The sequence below is a fragment of the Stegostoma tigrinum genome, chromosome 34, assembly GCF_030684315.1.
Source record: "Stegostoma tigrinum isolate sSteTig4 chromosome 34, sSteTig4.hap1, whole genome shotgun sequence".
NCBI lineage: Eukaryota > Metazoa > Chordata > Chondrichthyes > Orectolobiformes > Stegostomatidae > Stegostoma > Stegostoma tigrinum.
This window is the reverse complement of record NC_081387.1, coordinates 14449439-14467975: the sequence shown is the minus strand read 5'-3', so window position 1 is coordinate 14467975 and position 18537 is coordinate 14449439. Positions and strand designations below refer to the sequence as shown.

The following is an 18537-nucleotide window of genomic DNA, read 5'->3' as shown; positions in this document are numbered from 1 at the left end:
TTAGTGTTGCCTGTAGATTGGCTCAACCAATTGGTTATTATCAACCTTCCTGCTGATTGTTTTTGATGGTTTGGAGTATGTGATGCATACAAATACTAGTAAACTATAAAAAAAGGGAAAGATAAAAACAAGATGCAGTACTTGATAGATGCCCTCATTTCGCTAACAAAGCGATCATCGACTGACACCACACACTCAGGTAAAGCATTACAGATCCTAAACATTTACAGCTTAAAGGTTTCCCCCCTAGTCTCCCTGTAACTTTTTGCAATGTGCAATAGAATGTACAGCACATTTTGCATTATCAAATAACTGAGACATTACAGCACAGGAAGCAGCCATTCTACACGTACTGGTTCTCTGTAAGAGCAACTTGACTTTTCAAAATTGAATCTGCCTCCACCCACACTTGGTATCGCATTCCCAACTGTAACCACCTGCTGGACAAGAAAAAAATGCTTTTCCTTGTGTCATCACTGCTTCTTTTGCTTACAGTAAGCAAAGCAGAACTGTCCATAACCAGAATACAACAAGTGGTCAGATAAACTGCTTTTGCGACGTGCATTGACCAGAAAACCAAGGATAACTCCCCCAGTCTTCTCTGAAATATGGTGCCATGGTGGCTTTCATGTACATCTAACAAGCCTTTACCCAAAGGGCAGCCCTTTCCCTGAAGAGGAGCATCAGTCTAGATCTTTCTGCTCAAGTTCTAGATTAAGACTTGAACTTGGAATCTCACAAGGTGAGAACGAAGCCACTACTGATATGCAACCAAAGTGACAGTACTGCAGCCAGAACACGGGCCATCCATTTCCCCTCCATCCCTTGTCAATGTTCTGAACTGTTGTCTTATGAAGTACATGGGAGTCAAGGTTATCTTTTGAATAGCTTTATTAGAGAATGTAGATGGCAGACATTACAAAATTAACGGTTAGACTTGGCCACACGCTCCAGCTCATCCTTCTTCTTAATGGCATAAGAGTTGGATGAGCCCTGCAAACAACAAAAAAATAATCATTAATAACCACAGCATTGCTGGCACAGAGCTAGTAGGAACTGCAGATACTAGAGAATCTGAGATAACAAGGTGTAGAGCTGGGTGAACACAGCAGGACAAGCAGCACAGTGGCAGGATGCTGCTTGGCCTGCTGTGTTCATCCAGTTCTACACTTTGTTATCTCGCTGCTGGCACAGACTGGATACACCTCCTGAGCCATGTTTTTTTTCCCCAAGAAAGCTCTAAATCCCTAAACGCATTCCCTGAAGTTGACCTTGCTGAATATCCAAAAACTCGAATATAGAAATGCCAGGATTATTTACATAAAGACATTGCCACAGCATCAGAATTTCAGAAAAATGGGCACAGCTTTCTGACATAGTTCACACTTGCTCCCAAACAATCCAGATCAGGCACCTTTCTGGAGGAGATAGGATCTTCTATTCAGCTTCTTTACACTCTCACACAGGCTCTCTCCAACATGCAAGGGATCAAATGGGATGAAACCTCACGAGGGGAATTATTTCAGAGCTGACAAGTCCATCATGGGCAAGTGTGAAACTAGGAAAGCCACTCCAGTAACTGGCTCCAAAACTCGATGAAAGTGATAAACTAGGAGGGGCAGCCAACCAGTTCAGTAAATACATGGTAAGTTTGATAAGTATCAAAATACATGACACATTCAGGTTATCGTTTAAAAATGGTGTTTGGCAAGAGGAATGTTAGCCAGAACATTCAATAAACTCACTGCCCTTTCAACAAATGCCTCAGGGCTTTTGACAACCATTTAAACAAACATCCCTATTGTGGCACCTGCTGCTTTCCCATATGCTAGTTATTCAGAGGGTGCGTTGAGTATTGGGTGGGTTGCCTAGATTGTGAGATGACAACCCAGTCTATACATTAAAGCCAGCAGAAATACTATCTTAAGACAAAACAGAAGGAAGTTTAAAATCAGAATTCAGTCTATCCCAGAACACAGCCCCATAAGAAGTAGGAGCAGGCCATTCAACCCACTGAGTCTGCTTCACCATTCAATGCCATCACGATAATCCTCAACTCTACTTCCCTGCCTTTTTCCCCCATAACCTGTGCATTTCAGCCTTGAAGCTATTTAACATGATGCCTCAATAGCCCTCTATGGTAACAAAGTCCCACAGATTCACTACCCTCAGAGGAATTCTCCTTCACTTACCTTAAACCTTATTCTGAGTTTGTATCTCCTGGTCCTAGACTCTCCCACAAGAGGAAGAAACCTCTCTGCACTTACCCTGTCAAGTTCCTGAAGAATCTTGTGTGTTTCAAATCCCCCATTCTGCTAATCTCCAATTACTACAGGGCCAATCTTCTCAAGTCTCCTTAAAATTTCACCATGTCTGGAATCAATACCAGTGAACCCTCTCCAGACATTGCCAGTATGTCTTCCCTTAAATAAGGGAACCAAAAACTACTCAAAAAGCAGAATAGACTGAGTTTACCACCACCTTCTGAGGAAGGGTCACAGGACCCAAAATGTTAACTCTGATTTTTTTCCTTCACAGATGCTTCCAGACCTGCTGAGCTTTTCCAGCGACTTCTGCTTTTGTTCCTGATTCACAGCATCCACAGTGTTTTTCAGTTTACCGCCACCTTTCTTAGTTACAGCATTGAGGGCATTCAATCCACTGAAAAAATCTTGACAACAGCTATCTAGTTAGACTCACTCCAGACAGCTTTGCCCAAGCCATGAAAAGTTTCAATAATCAGTAAACTTTCCAATTGTCATTCAAACAAACTGTGTTAGAAATCACAATCACCTGGATTAAAATTCCCGGATTGGGGAGGTGATGGCCTAGTGTTATTAATCACTATTAATCCAGAGACCCTGATAATGTTCAAATCCTGCAACGGCAGATGATGGAATTTGACTTCAATAAATATCTGGAATTAGAAATCTAATAATGACAATGAAACCACTGACAATTGTTAAGAAAGACCCATCTGGTTCATTAGTATCCTTTAGGGAAGGAAACCTGCCATCCTTACTTGGTCTACATGTGACTCCAGACCCAAAGTAATGAGATTTACCTTTAATGCAATTAAGGATGGGGTAATAAATGCTGGTCTGGCCAGTGGCAACCAGATCCTGTGAATGAATTTAAAAGTAAAACACTATTATCAAGCCTCTCTTTTATTTTTAAAACCCATAAACGAGAAAAAAAGACATTCAGCAACCTGTCTCTTTTCTTAATACTAATTATAGCAAAGTTGCCTTCCCAGTGATGCACAACCAGTCATTCAATGGTTTTCAATTTACATAACTGACAAATGCAGCTCCACTAAACACAAAAGCTGGTTTTATACAAATAGAAATTCAGAATGACACAGCAAGTCCTTTGAGAGGCTAAGCAAAACTTGGTTATTTAGTTCAGGCCTTTTATCGGGCCAAAAAACCCTTTCAGATGCAGGCTCTCCTTTGTTTACAAAAGATCCTTCTCCATTCCTGCAATGCAGAAGGCGATCCACCCCATGCTTCAAGCATTCCACTACAAAAAAGGGCCTTGTTCTTTAAAATAAACAGGAAGTCTCTTTGTGACCACAACTTACCTTAGCAGCATTTATGAGTTCATCAGCGAGGCACTCTGCAATGGTTTTAATGTTCCTGAATGCAGCCTCCCTGGCCCCAGTACATAGCAACCAGATAGCCTGCACACAAAAAGAACAAAAATAAAAAAGTTAGACACTCAGTTGAGAGCATCTCAGTCCCATTTTAGAGGCGCAATCATCTCAAGCAGCTAGTTCCTACTTTAATCCAGCAGACAGCGAAGTTAATCAGAACAAACTCACACTTACACTAGATTTCTCAGTTCCAGGGCACATCAGAAAACAGAACTGCATTTATATATCGCTTTTCAAATCTACAGGTGGCCTCAAAGCACTTTGAGCCCAATTTTAACATGACAAGGTCCCACCAAGCAAGTGCAATGACTGATTGATCTGGGATGGCGACGTCAGTCAGTGCTCAGCCAAGAGACAAAGGAAACTGCCACAAACTAGATCTAAAAGCATTGAGAAATCTTTCATCATGACCACAAACAGGCAGCTGGAGGTTTCAGTCCAACAGGCCCATCCCGAAAGACAGAACCTCTAACAACGCAGCTCTCTCTCAGTGCAACAGAGAAGTGTCAGACCACATTGTCAAATCCTCTGCCAGGTAAATTTCAGACAAATATTTGATGGGCTAGGATACTGATGGAAACAGAAACAAGGTGGGCAAATGACAGTTTGATGATACCAATCAGCCCTGGTCTACCTGATTGAAAGAATAGATTCAAACAACTGAGTAAGTTCATCCACATTCCTAGTGATTAATAAAAATGCTTGATTCTGAAAGATTATGGCTCTGTGCAGACATGCAAGTGGATTAAAAAAAGAGACATTAAATATCAAACTTCCTACATCAAATGAACAGCTACCTGTCTTACTGATGAGTGGATATAGGCAACGAGCTCCCTCTATGGGCCACGAAAATACTTTCCCCAAATACAGAAGTACAGTGAGTGGTCAATAGAAGGCGCAAAAAGCACATCTGTCAGGACTCAAACCGCAACTCAATTTTGTCTGGATGAGAAACACACAGTACAAAATGGGGATGTCCCAGGACAAAGTGTATGCCCCAAATTCACATGAACAAAAATGCAAACAGCACTTTAAAAACGAACCCCCTCCAATGCCTATACCTGGTTAACACGCCGCAGTGGGGACACATCAACAGCCTGCCTTCTGACAGTGCCGGCTCGGCCAATACGGGTGGAGTCTTCACGGGGTCCACTGTTGATGATGGCATTCACCAGTACCTGCAGCGGGTTCTGAGAAGCACAAAGACATGGTTAACAGAGTCCGAAAAGGTTAACCAAATAACACCCAGCCTCAGGCCAAAAACATTGTTCAGAGCAGACTGAGCTTCATGCCACACCAGAAGCAAGTTGAAACAACCCAGGATTAAGCCCGAGCATAGCCAAGCAGCAGTCCACTGTCACCCAGGATCCCTGGGGACAGATGTGAACTGGTTGGTACTGCTCATGCCCAAGGGCCATCTTGTTTACCTGCTAGACCCTGATCAGTTTCACGACAGAGAGAATGATTTGATTAGATTCCCTACAGTGCGGAAACAGGCCCTTCGGCCCAACAAGTCCAAACTGCCCCTTGAAGCATCCCATCCAGACCCATCCCCCTGGTCTGAACACCACGGGCAATTTAGCATAGCCAATCCACCTAGCCTGCACATCTTTGGACTGCAGGATGAAACCGGAGCACCCGGAGGGAACTCACGCAGACATGGGGAGAATGTGCAAACTCCACACAGACAGTCACCAGAGGCTGGAATCGAACCCGGGACCCTGGCGCTGTGAGGCTGCAGTGCTAACCACTGAGCTACTGTGCCGCCAAAATGCTAAGGAATGAGCCGACAGTAGGGATTTTAAAGAAGAAAAAAAACAAGCTTTTGTCTGGGGCGGTCTCTTAATATTTGGAGGGCTGGTAAATTGTGAATTCAGTTGAGAATTTAAGAGACCTCTGCAATTACATTTTAGAAAAAGCGTCAACCTATTATACACAGTAACCTCCCAAACAGCATCATGACAATTACAACATATTTCAATGGTTAAACTGGTAAATCAGTAGATCAGGCACCATTTGTGGACAGACAAGCAGGATTAATGTTTCAGGTCTGCATGACTGCTCATCAATACTAAGAACAAGTTAGAACCACAGGGGACAAAGCAAAGCATGAGTGGGACAAGGGTAAAAGGAAGGTCTGTCGAAGGATGGAAGTCAGGACAGTCTGAATACAGTATTGGGTACTGGAATTGGGACATCATGTTACAGCTGTAGAAGACATTGGAAAAGCTACATTTGGTATACCACGTAAAATTCTAGTCACCCTACTCTAGGAAGGATGCAAAAACAATTTACACGAACATCAGAGACTGGAGGTTGTAAGAAGAGTCTGGGACATTTTTCTCCTGGAGCAGGGGAGGCTGAGGGGTGACCTTAGAGGTTTATAACATTATGAGGGGCCTAAATAAGGTGAACAACCAAGGTCTTTCCCCAGGGCAGGGGAATCCAAAACTAGAGGGCATACAGATTTAAGGTGAGAGGGGAAAAATTTTAAAAAGGGACCCAAGGAGCAACATTTTCATGCAGTATATGGAACAAGGTGCCACAGCAAGTGGTGGAAACAGTACAATTACAATATTTAAAAGACATTCGAACAGGTAGATGGCTAGGAAATGTTTAGCAGGATATGGACCAAAATGCAGGTAAATGGGACTAATTTTGTTCAGGAAACCTGGTCGTCATTGTCGAGTTGGGCCCCAAGGGTGTATTTCCATGCTGTATGATTTTATGGCTCCATGACAGAAAATTTACTCTCTCAACACCAAAGGAATGGAGATTGGGCAAGGAAAGGAACAGAAAGCATATGCAGCAGTGAAGCAAGTGTGCTGTTGACCGAAAGCAAAAATAAACAAGCAAGCCTCAATAGCACCAATCCACCGCCAACACCCTCCTACGCTTAGCCATTCCCATTCGCACGGGAGCAACAACACCATTAACTCAAATGGCTTTCTCTTACATGTCAAAGGTGCAGCTACATGTACCCCGCAAGGGTCCATCTCTTTACAGGGAATTTAACAGGACTATTTTCTGTTCCAGTCCTGCTTGAGCCTTTGATTCAATGACAACATCAGCGCTACTACAAATTCAAAGTTTTGCTTCCAACTTCCACCCGTTTCTCACCTCCAACTGGTCCAACTCTTCCTTTTCCTTCTTTGAAGACTTTTCTCATTTCTGGTAACAGGCTGTCTGCCAACATCCAATATAAACCCACCAACTCCCACAATTATCTACACGGTCCACTTCTAATCCATCAGTTTCTCCGTAAGAGACGTTTTTATGATGGTATCTTTCACCAGCGTACCTGACTTGTCATCATTTTCCTCATTTTGCAAGGAGCTTACCCCCTGCCCCAACTCAATCGCAGGTTAATTCTTGCCTATTCATCTTCTCATTCCTCACTGTCCAAGATCCCAAATGTGAAGTGAAGCAGCATTTTATTGGTACTTCTTTCAATCTAGTCTCCCGTATTCATTGCTCACAATATGGTCTCCTTTATATTTGTGATACCAAACCCACCAGCACAGTTGATCAGGCGATACCACTGCTGCCTCACAGTGTTAGGGACCCAGATTCGATTCCACTCTGAGGTGACTTTCTCTATGGAATTTGCACTTTCACCCTGTGTCTGCATCAGCTTCGCCCCATAGATGCACACATTAGGTGGACTGACCATATTAAATTGCCCATAATGCCCAGGGATGTGTAGTTTAGGTGGATTAGTGACAGGAAATGCAGGTTTACAGGGATAGGGTGGGGGAGGTGGGTCTGGTTAGGATGCTTTTTGGAGGGTCGTTGTGGACTCGATGGACTGAATGACTCGCTTCCAAACTGCAGGGATTCACTGATTCTAAACTCAGACTGGGTGATCACTTCTTGGAACACCTCCGCTCTGTCCGTAGGCCTGACCTCAACTGTGCAAGTGCTTGTTATTTCTATAAATCACCTTGCTTTCTTGCTAAAATTTCCAACGAAGCACAATGCAAGATCAAGGGACAACCCCTCGGGTTCCAATTATGCACTTTTCGGTCTCTAAGACTCACTGTTAACATTAATCAGAGCACAACCTCTGCATTCGATTTTTCTCACATCCCCGACATCGTGATGACTTTGCTCTGAGCAGAACAGACCCATTTTCTCATTTTACAGTGAACATTTATGCCCAATTTCCATAGCTATCCCCCCTTTACCAACATTTTCTCTGTCTTTTGCTGTGGGTATCGTTCCAACCTGATTCACATGCTGCTCCTCCCCCCTATGCACAGCATTAAAAACCATCTTCCAGCTGCTTTCAGTTTTGAAGAGTCGTCATACTGGATCCCCCCTCCCTCTCTTTCCACAGATGCTGCCAGACTTACTGGCATTTCCTTCCTAATTGTACTAGGGGGCGTCACTCACCTCACCAGTCAGTAGATGGATGATCTCAAAGGCGTGCTTCACAATCCGTACGGTCATAAGCTTCTTGCCATTGTTCCGCCCATGCATCATCATGGAGTTGGTGAGACGTTCCACAATGGGGCATTGAGCCTTACGGAAACGTTTTGCAGCATAGCGCCCAGAGCTGTGAGGAAGGTACTTGGCATATTTCTCCTTGACAGCTATGTAATCCTGAGGGAAGAGTGAGAAAGAGAGGGGGTTCAGCAAGGCACCGCACTCAACTGAAGACAACTAACAAATATGAATAGCAGTAGGAACCGCCAATGCCGGAGTCAGAGATAACAGTGTGGAGCTGGAGGAACACAGCAGGGGCCGGGCAGCATCAGAGGAGCAGGAAAGCGGATGTTTCGGTTTGGGGCCCTTCTTCAAAAACAAAGGGTCCTGACCCGATATATCAGCTTTCCTGTTCTGCTGATGCTGCCTGGTCTGCTGTGTTCCTCCAACAAATACAAGTCTCTCAAGCGAGCTGCTGGTAAACAATGCCAATGGAAGCAGATTCTATAGTCATTTTCAATAGCTGAACCAAATAAAGTTATGCCCAGTGGTGAGGAAAGAGCAAGACTTAAAAGGGCAGCTTCACCAAAGAGCCAGGTCAGACATGATCAGCCAAACAGCCTCTTCACAAGTGGAAAGTAGTCCCACAGTGGGTCACCAATTACCTCACCCAGTCAACACGTCCAGAGGCATTAACACCAACACAAACATGGAAGTATTAACACAATGCAGTGAATTATTAGCAGAACATTCCTAAACAGAGGGCACCAACTAGAGGCAGTTATTGATCTGCAAGATGCAAAGGAGAACCAGTGGCTACTGACAAAAGTAAATAGCAAAAGAGGACAGGCTGTGACAGAAATCGCATCTCCATTTAGGGTTTGTGAATGACTCAGTGGAATTTGACAGAAGTCAGGGCCTACCCAGAGATCCACCATTATCCAACAGCAATCCATACCTGGCAAATTTTTTCCAAAGGGAAGTAAGATTCTGTTGCTACAACAAAAACATCAAAACATGCTCTGCAAATGAGAACATAATACTGTTTATTCCTTCGGCCTCATCTCACAACCCCATACGTTTCTCTTTTTCTGAAAACAACAAGGAGCTGCAACCTCCTCTGAAATACCTTGACATTTGTGCATTCTAAATTTCAATCACTCCTGGTATGATTAGAAAGAAATTCTTATTGTTTCTTTTGCCAATTAGCTTAAATTGGTACACTCAATATTTCTGACAATGTGAATCTTTCCCCATTCACTCTGCCGAGACCTCTAATAGTCCTTACTTCTCCAACCTGAATAACTGACCCTCCTCATACCAGGAACTGCTCCTATTTTTTTTTGCACTCTCTAATGTCTTCACATCATTTATCAAGTGTGGCACCCAGAACTGGATACAACAATGCACTCAAGATCCAGTCATTGTTTTACCTAAGTTTATACTCTATACCCTACTAATAAACACAGGATGCTGTATATTTAGACATTCTCTCAACTTGCCCTATCTGACTTCAATGACTTATGCACATACATTGCTTTGAAATTATGCCTCGAGGTTCTCAATCTAGCTCATCAGTAATGTCATGAAGGCCAAAACACAACACTAGGTAACCAAACTATAAACATTCATCCAAACTGAAACAGACCCACTAGGCTCGAAACATCAGCTTTCCTGCTCCTCTGTTGCTGCCTGGCCTGCTGTGTTCATCCAGCTCTACACCTGGTCATCACAGATCCTCCAGCATCGGCAGTTCCTACTATCTCCCACTAATCATTACCCTGTTCCTTGTCACTTAGCCAATTTCATATTCTCACCGCTACTGCCCCTTTCATTCGGAATCCCACGTGTGCTATACGAACAGCACTGGCCTCATCACCCTCTTATCTCTTCAAAATAAAAACCTCTATGGCAACTTTGCTTAATTTAGTCACATTTGTTCAAGAAACTATTCATTTTGTCCCCAACTAATGTTTCTGGAAGTCTCCCCTCCACCAAGGTTAAAACATCACTGGCCTGAAGTTGCAGGTCTTCCAACTGCTAGGAAAAGCGAGCACAGATTGAAAAATAAAAGTAGATCATTGTAAAAAGTCCAAATGCTTTATCCAACATGGTCTACCAACTGGTAGAGCTGGAAGTTCCAGTACCTCTAGATGCAGATTCTGTTCATTTGAAAATGTCCCAATAACTAGGGTTCCAGGTGCTGCCACTCAGGGTCAGCATTTACTATTGTAATGCACTGGGACCTCAATGGGCAGCAGATACGCTTAGCACACAAACAGCCAGAAAGATACACGAAACGTCCTAACATCCAGAAGCCTATTGTACAGGTAAACACAGAACAGCTTATACTTTTCAGTACAGGCACTCATAGGCAGCAAACAGGTGACTGTCTATTACTGGCGAGTTTGGGTGTGGGTCAATGGAGACACAGCGGAAGACATTTAAGGGGACATTTCAGAACATCCAGAATACACAAATATATATAGTCCTACTCTCAAAAAACGTCCTATGGTATGACACCCACCATTTGTGTTAATTAAAGAGGTTAAGGAAATCATCAAGATGACAGGCAGGTCAGATGATTTGTCAGAATATGAAAAACAGCAAGTAATGACGTGAAAGTTAATTCAGAGGTAAAATTAGATGAAACTAACAGAATTAAATAATCAGCTAGGACTGCAAAATTGGATAGCAAGATTTTCTAAAGGGTATTTAAAAAGGAGAAAAGGTACTAAGTATTGTTCCTCTAGAGAGCGAGGATGGAGAATTTAGATAACAAAGGAATGATGGCACACAAAACGGACAAACATTTTGCTTCTGTATAAGTACAGAAAACACAAAAGCTGTGTCTGCACTAGGTGTAAGTCGGTAAGACTAGAGAGTGCAACTTGGCTAAAGGAAAATGGTATTAAGCACACTGAGGGTTGACGAATCTCTGGTCCAGATAGATTTTACCCTAGGGTCTAAACAAGGTCACTAATGAGGTAATAGCTGCGTTTTCAAAAATCCCTAGTTTCAGCAAACGTTCTATCCGAATGAAAAATAGCAAATACAAGTCACCTTTCAAGAAGGGATGGAGGCAGAAAGCAGGCAAATGCAGACCAGCTAGCTTGAAATGTGGAAGATGTTAGAATTGAACATTAAAGAGATCGTTGCATTAAAAACAAGGTTATCGGGGAGAGTCAGCATGCTCTCATCAATGACATACCATGTTTAACCAATTTATCAGAGTTATTTGAAATATAACATGCTGCGACGTTCATGTAATATATTTGAACTTCCACATAGCATTTGATAAAGATGCCACAAAGATTTTGCAGAAAATGAAAGCACAGGTAGTGACATATTAACAGGGCCAAAAGATTAACTGGCTGCCAGAAAGCAGAGTAGGCTTCTGTTTGACTGGCAGGAAACAAGTGAGAGTCTAAAAAGGGGTCTATAATGGGGCTTCAGCTTTTAAAAACTTTGCAACGACCTCCATGAGACACCAAGAGCATGGGAGTTAAACTGACAGACAGCACCAAAGAGATAGGAATGTACTGAAAAACAACAAGTGCTGGAGTTAGAGATAATGGGAACTGCAGATGCTGGAGATTCCAAGATAATAAAATGTGAGGCTGGATGAACACAGCAGGCCAAGCAGCATCTCAGGAGCAGGAAAGCTGATGTTTCGGGCCTTGACCCTTCATCATTTATCTGAAGAAGGGTGTAGGCCCGAAACCCCAGCCTTCCTGCTCAGCTTGTTGTGTTCATCCAGCTCCACACCTTGTTATCTCGGATTCTCCAGCATCTGCAGTTCCTATTATCTCAAATGCTAGAGATCACAGCAAGACAAATTTCAGCATCTGCAGTAATTTGCTCCTAGGTAGGAAATGATGTTGTGAAGATGACATAATGAAGATGCAGATGGATATCGATAGGTTGACTGAATCGAAAAGAAAGCTGGCAGATGGGAGCATAAGGCAGAAAAATTTGAGATGATTCACGTGCCAGAAAGAACAAAGAAGCAAAGAGAATGACTGCCGAAATCCCAGGTACAGAGGAATTTAAGTGTTCAAGTGCACAAATTAGAAACTTCTTATGGGAGTACAGCACAGAATCAAGGCGGCAAATGGGATGCTATCCTTTTTACAATTGGACACAAAGTCAGAATGTAATGCTTCGGTTACGTTCAGCATAGGCGAGGCCATATTAAAATTAGGGTCTGTAACTTCAGGAGAGATGAGGGAATTTTTTTCTGAGGATTTTGTGACTTTAGAACAGTCTGCCTCGAAATGCAGTGGAGGTTAATCAGATTCTGGTCCAGGAGAAGATTTGGGGCACTTGGGAAGATGGAATTCGGGGGAAAAAAAGATCAGATTATCATATATAGCAAAACAGGCTCAAGAGGTCAAATGATAAAGTGTGGAGCAGGACGAACACAGCAGGCCAAGCAGCATCTTAGGAGCACAAAAGCCGACGTTTCGGGCCTAGACCCCTCATCAGACCTAATTCAAGTAGTGCCTGGCAGCACTCATAACATGGCAAGAAATCATTGCTCAGCCAGGTGCTGGGTGGAGGTGCTGCATCCAGGCACTGAGTCAGAAACCCCTGAAACCAAAATCGGCTGCCACAGGTTTGGTGAGGGACAATATTAGCTAAAGTACAGGTCTGCACTAACGTAGCTAATTTGGGAGCATCCTCACTTCTGAGTCAGAAGGCTGTGTATTCAAGTCTCAATCCATAGACTGATCACGACCATCTAAACTGCTGCCGCCAGCATCTCCCAGACCAGTAAGCAAGCCAAGGTATCGCCTGCAATCTCAAGCTGGTATAAAAGCCCCTATGGTGATACTTGGAGGAAGAAAAACGATTTTTACCCCACCATCCCGGATAATAGCTACTGCCTGCACATAAACACAGTATCACTGTGCCCAAACTGCCCGCCTTGTTTCCAACATTATAGCTGTGACAACACCACACAAAAATTAGGGCGGCACAGTGGCTCAGTGGTTAGCACTGCAGCCTCACAGCACCAGGGACCTGGGTTCGGGAAACTGCCCGTGTGGAGTTTGCACGTTCTCCCCGTGTTTGCGTGGGTTCGCTCCGGTTTCCTCCCACAGTCCAAAGATGTGCAGGCTAGGTGGATTGGCCGTGCTGAATTGCCCGTAGTGTTCAGGGGTGTGTGGGTTATAGGGGAATGGGTCTGGATGGGATGCTTCAAAGGGCGGTGTGGACTTGTTGGGCCGAAGGGCCTGTTTCCACACTGTAGGGATCTAAAAACATGGGCAAACCCGCTCAATAAAGAAGTAGGGATAAGGTATAGTCCCACATACCTGCAGGGAAATGTCATTGATCTGGACGTCATCTGTGCTCCATTTGCCAAACAGCTTGATCTCAGGGGTCTCCGCGACTGCGGGCACACCTTCCCACTCAGTCATTCTGCAGGAAGACAGATCAAAAAAGTACATCAGCCTAATTCAAGTTGAGAGATAGCGAAACAGGTGAACCCCACGCAGCAGAGTAAATTCTCTCGTCTATTTTGCTGCAGCCTGTGCCTTTCACATCCATCACTCTCACTATTAGTTTCTCCAAGCGATCTCTCTGCAGTCCCACTCCCAGAAATGCTTCATCTCATTTGTTTGTACTTGTGTGCAGGTACAAAGAGGATTCAGAGAGAACCATTTGTCCAAACTCCCCACCCCTCCCCTCTCACAGATAACCTAAGCCCATAAGGGCTTTGATCTGCCAGTTAAATTACAATTTATACAGCACTATTAACACAACAGCAATGACTGCTCTCAGGAAGAGGGGAGAGCTTGAAGGAGGGACTGAAAACAATGGTATCAGCCTACCCAATATTTGACTGAAGGAACTACCAACTCATCCAATCCTGGAGGTCATACGAGCAATCTGATAAATTCAATTTTTGATGGGAGGACTGACGATGCCAGATTTAAAGGGAAGAGGGACAACACAAAAGGACGTTCCTTCTGATATCAGATAACACACGGGCGAGGGTGAAAAGACTGTCAGGGCTGTTTTGGTGGGAACAGGAGATAAGTCTCAGAGAGGAAACGTTGAGAAGGTATCAAGGTGCATAGAAGTGAACAAGAACAAGTTCAGCGCTGTAGCAGAGAAAACCTTAGGTGTGCAAGACAAGCAGTCCAAAGATGTGCAGGTTAGGTGGATTGGCCATGCTAAATTGCCCCGTGTTCAGGGATCTGTGGATTAGGTGGGTTATAGGGGTATGGCACTGGGTGGGATGATCTGAGGGTCGATGCTGACTTGTTGGGCTGAAGGGCCTGTTTCCACACTGTAGGGATTCCATGATCTATGATTCAAGAGCGGTCTACCCTCACCAGACAAAAAATTTAAGGGGCATGGGGAGCACAGACTGAACTGGGGGTTAGTGGCAGTGTCCAGTGGAAGCAGAGTACGATGCTTGCGTGTCCAAATGACATTTTGAGCGCACTGGAGTAACACATACAGCTCCTGAATGCCAAACAATGCAGGGCTTGGAACAAGGGCTTAAAAATAAGGGTCCAGCAAATCCAAGGTTGGTCAGCAATCTCTGCAACACAAGTGGTGTGCATTAGTTGATGGGATTATCTACGTTTTCTAGAAGAAGGCAGCCCTGAGCACTTGTCACTTGTAGCTGGTTGTTGAGGAGGGTGGAGGGAAAGTGGCTCAGAGCAAGCCATGGAGAGGGCTGAAGAAGAAGGTGGAGACTGGGATTTTGGGGGTGAGGGGGGAAGAAGAGGAGTGAGGGAAGAATATCAGAGAGGAAGGGGTTGGGGGGGGATATCAGAGAGGAAGGGGTTGGGGGGGGGATATCAGAGAGGAAGGGGTTGGGGGGGGGAAATGTCAGAGAGGAAGGGGTTTGGGGGGGGAATGTCAGAGAGGAAGGGGTTTGGGGGGGGAAATGTCAGAGAGGAAGGGGTTGGGGGGGGAAATGTCAGAGAGGAAGGGGTTGGGGGGGGAATGTCAGAGAGGAAGGGGTGGGGGGGAGAATGTCAGAGAGGAAGGGGTTGGGGGGGGAATGTCAGAGAGGAAGGGGTTGGGGGGGGGAATGTCAGAGAGGAAGGGGTTGGGGGGGGAATGTCAGAGAGGAAGGGGTTTGGGGGGGGAAATGTCAGAGAGGAAGGGGTTGGGGGGGGGAAATGTCAGAGAGGAAGGGGTTGGGGGGGGGAAATGTCAGAGAGGAAGGGGTTGGGGGGGGGGAAATGTCAGAGAGGAAGGGGTTGGGGGGGGAAATGTCAGAGAGGAAGGGGTTGGGGGGGGGAAATGTCAGAGAGGAAGGGGTTGGGGGGGGGAATGTCAGAGAGGAAGGGGTTGGGGGGGGGATGTCAGAGAGGAAGGGGTTGGGGGGGGGATGTCAGAGAGGAAGGGGTTGGGGGGGGGAAATGTCAGAGAGGAAGGGGTTGGGGGGGGGGAAATGTCAGAGAGGAAGGGGTTGGGGGGGGGGAATGTCAGAGAGGAAGGGGTTGGGGGCCTTCGCCTGTCACGGTGATCCTGGAATAATCAGGGTTCAGTTTCTGAGCAGGAAGAAAGCGAGCCCCGATGCACGTGGCGAACACACAAGCCCCCAGCCCCAACAAACCCCAGTCCCTTTGATCGTCCAATGGACTCCGAGGCTAAGGGCCTAGCTCGAAGGCTGTGGACACACTTTTCACGGGCAGCGCGGCCCAGGCCCTGCCGGGACCCTCAATTTCTCCCTGTCCCTGGGACACTGTCCTGTCGGGTACGAGGGCCCAGGCCCGATCCTCTCCCTCGTACCCCCGGGGCCACGGCCTAGCCCCAGATCCAGGCCTTTCGCCGCACTCCGTTACCCCACCTGCTCCGCTCACGATCCGCCGCCGAAAAGACCGTCTACGGGTTCGACCGAGATCATAAAGCAGGGGCCGTCCCACCCCCCCCGTCCACGCTAACGCCGGCTCCGCGGAGCACGTCTCCGGGACCATTCAGAGAGCTTGGCAAAGAAAAGATCGCGAGCATGCGCCGTTCTGTAAATGGCTTCAGCTCGGCCATCTATCATATGGTCACCCACTTACAGGGCTCCATATCGCCTTCGCGCGGGGATGGAGTGTGCGCATTGGAGCCTGCCGCCATCTTTATTCGGGGCAAATGGGAATCAGCGCGGCGCTCTCCTGGAAGTGGGTAGGTTGGGAACTGGCCATGAGGTGGTGGGCGACTAGAAATAGCCTCGTCCAAAAAAACGATTGATCTTTACCTCGTTTTTTAGAATTCATTCACGAGATGGGGTTGTCACTGTCATATATTGCCGTTGACTTGAGAAGGTAGTGGTGGTGATCTATCCTCTTGAACCCCTGCAGTCCTTGGAGGCTGCCCCTCACTGCCATTTGGAAGGGAGATCCACCACTTCAGGCCAGTGACAGAGGCTGTATATTACCAGGGTGCTGAGGGCAGAGTGCAGACCCTGCTATGAAAAACCCTGTTCCATGTTTCAGATCCACAACCTGTCATCCCACTCTGCTCAGATGCTACCAGACCTGACCGGTGTTCCCATCTTGGATTTCAGATTTTTGCTTAAAGTAATGCGTTTTTGCAATGTCCTAACTTCGGAAGCAGTGCAGCGAGATCCTGCAAGCGTCGATTTGATGACGACTCTGTCACTTGTTTTTGAATACATAAGGAAAACATTGGAAACAACACTGGGGACACCACAACAGTTTTTCTTCAATGTCAGTGCTATGGGACTTTCCACAACCCTCTGGGCGGGCTGGCCCGCTCAAAAACAACATTGTATCGCAGCAGGCCTTTAGAGTCATACAGCAAAGAAACAGACACTTCTGTCCAACTAGTCCAATCACCTGCCTCCTCCTGGCCCATATCCTTCCAAGCCTTTCCTATTCATGAACTTATCCAAATGTCTTTTAAACGTTGTTACTGTACACACATCCACCACTTCCTGCACTGATCTACTGAATAGACTCCTTGGAAAGAGACTGTAATGTCGTCTTTATAACTTCGCTTCTTGTTTTTCTGACCTATGGTTATAGGTGCAATGTAAGTTCTGTTCTGTGACTTTTGATTATACCTCAGCATTGTGTACCTAAGATGGTGCTGTGTGTTGGTGACATTGTTACACTGTAACTAATGTAACTGAAAGCAGGCCAAGGTACCTTTGGACCTAAGATGGCACTGTAAGTGGCAAATTATAAACTTTTCACTGCACTTATTTGAGTACGTGACAATAAAGCTAATTCCATGAGACCATAAGACATAGGCGTGGAAGTGAGGCCATTCGGCCCATCAAGTCCACGCTGCCATTTAATCATGGCTGATGGGCATTTCAACTCCACTTCCCTGCACTCTCCCCATAGCCCTTAATTCCTTGTGAGATCAAGAATTTATCAATCTCCGCCTTGAAGACATTTAACGTCCCGGCCTCCACTGCGATCCGTGGCAATGAATTCCCCAAGCCCACCACTCTCTGGCTGAAGAAATGTCTCCTCATTTCCGTTTTAAATTTACCCCCTCTAATTCTAATTCAATTCAATTCAATTCAGGAAGTTCATTCCACATGCCAACAACTCTCTAAAAAAATTGTCCCTCATGTCTTTTTCATATCTGTCCTCTCACCTTAAAAATAAGCCCTCCGTGTCTTGAAACCCCCCATCCTAGGGAAAACATACCTCCTTTAACCCTATCTATAGCCCTCATGATTTTATAAACCTCCTCAATGTCACCTCCCAACCACCTACATTCATTTAACAATCATAAAGTCTCTACAGCCAGGAACGCAGAAGCAAAATTTGAGTACAAGCAACAAAAGGAGATATTAGTACAAATTGTCAAAGTTGAACATTTAAGGAAGGTCTTAAAGCAACTTGGAGTGCCTTGTTCACAGTTAACCAAAAGCAGAACTTTCAGTACTGGAGTGTTTCAAATCAAAGATGCTCAAGGGGGCAGAATTAGAGAAGCACAGATATCTCAAGAGGATTTGGGGGCTGAAGGAGATTACAGCTTATGAGAATTTTGAGTTTGAGGTACTGCTTGACTGGAATCCAGTGCAGGCCAGTGAACACAGCAATGAGTAACAGAGGGGGTTTGGTGCAGCTAAGGATGTCAGGCAGCAAGGGTTTTGAGCAACGTCATGTGTAGGGAGGGAAGAGGTGGGGAGGTCCATTCATTATTTTCGACGAGAAATCGAGCCTGGTCTACACTTTCGAAATTGCATTGTTACGTGATCGGCGCAAGTGACCAGGAGAGTGTGGAACAGCAAACTTGGCAATTAACCGGGAATACAAACAGAAAAAACACTCATGGCAATGACTGCCACCCAGCTCAGGGTGTAACTGTACTCCATTTGGATTGTGACGGAACTGAATGCACAAAATTCAGTGCAAAGAATCATTATGGAACAAGTGATTAAAATGTTTTAATTACTGCCCATGAAAAGGGACACAAACCACTTAGCAAGACATAAATATATCCCAGGTCCTCCG

The 18537-nt window shown here is 45.3% G+C and overlaps 1 protein-coding gene across 1 annotated transcript; it reads right to left on the bottom strand.

Annotated features, from left to right (window-relative positions):
• Positions 1-873: 873 nt before the first annotated feature.
• On the bottom strand, positions 874-16034 carry rps5 (ribosomal protein S5). The gene is made up of 6 exons (XM_048520364.2): positions 15903-16034; positions 13402-13507; positions 8051-8260; positions 4717-4845; positions 3584-3682; positions 874-993 (listed from the first exon to the last, which is right to left on the bottom strand). The coding sequence occupies exons 2-6, from the start codon at positions 13504-13506 to the stop codon at positions 925-927; spliced, it is 612 nt and encodes a 203-aa protein (XP_048376321.1). The 5' UTR covers position 13507; positions 15903-16034; the 3' UTR covers positions 874-924.
• Positions 16035-18537: the final 2503 nt, after the last annotated feature.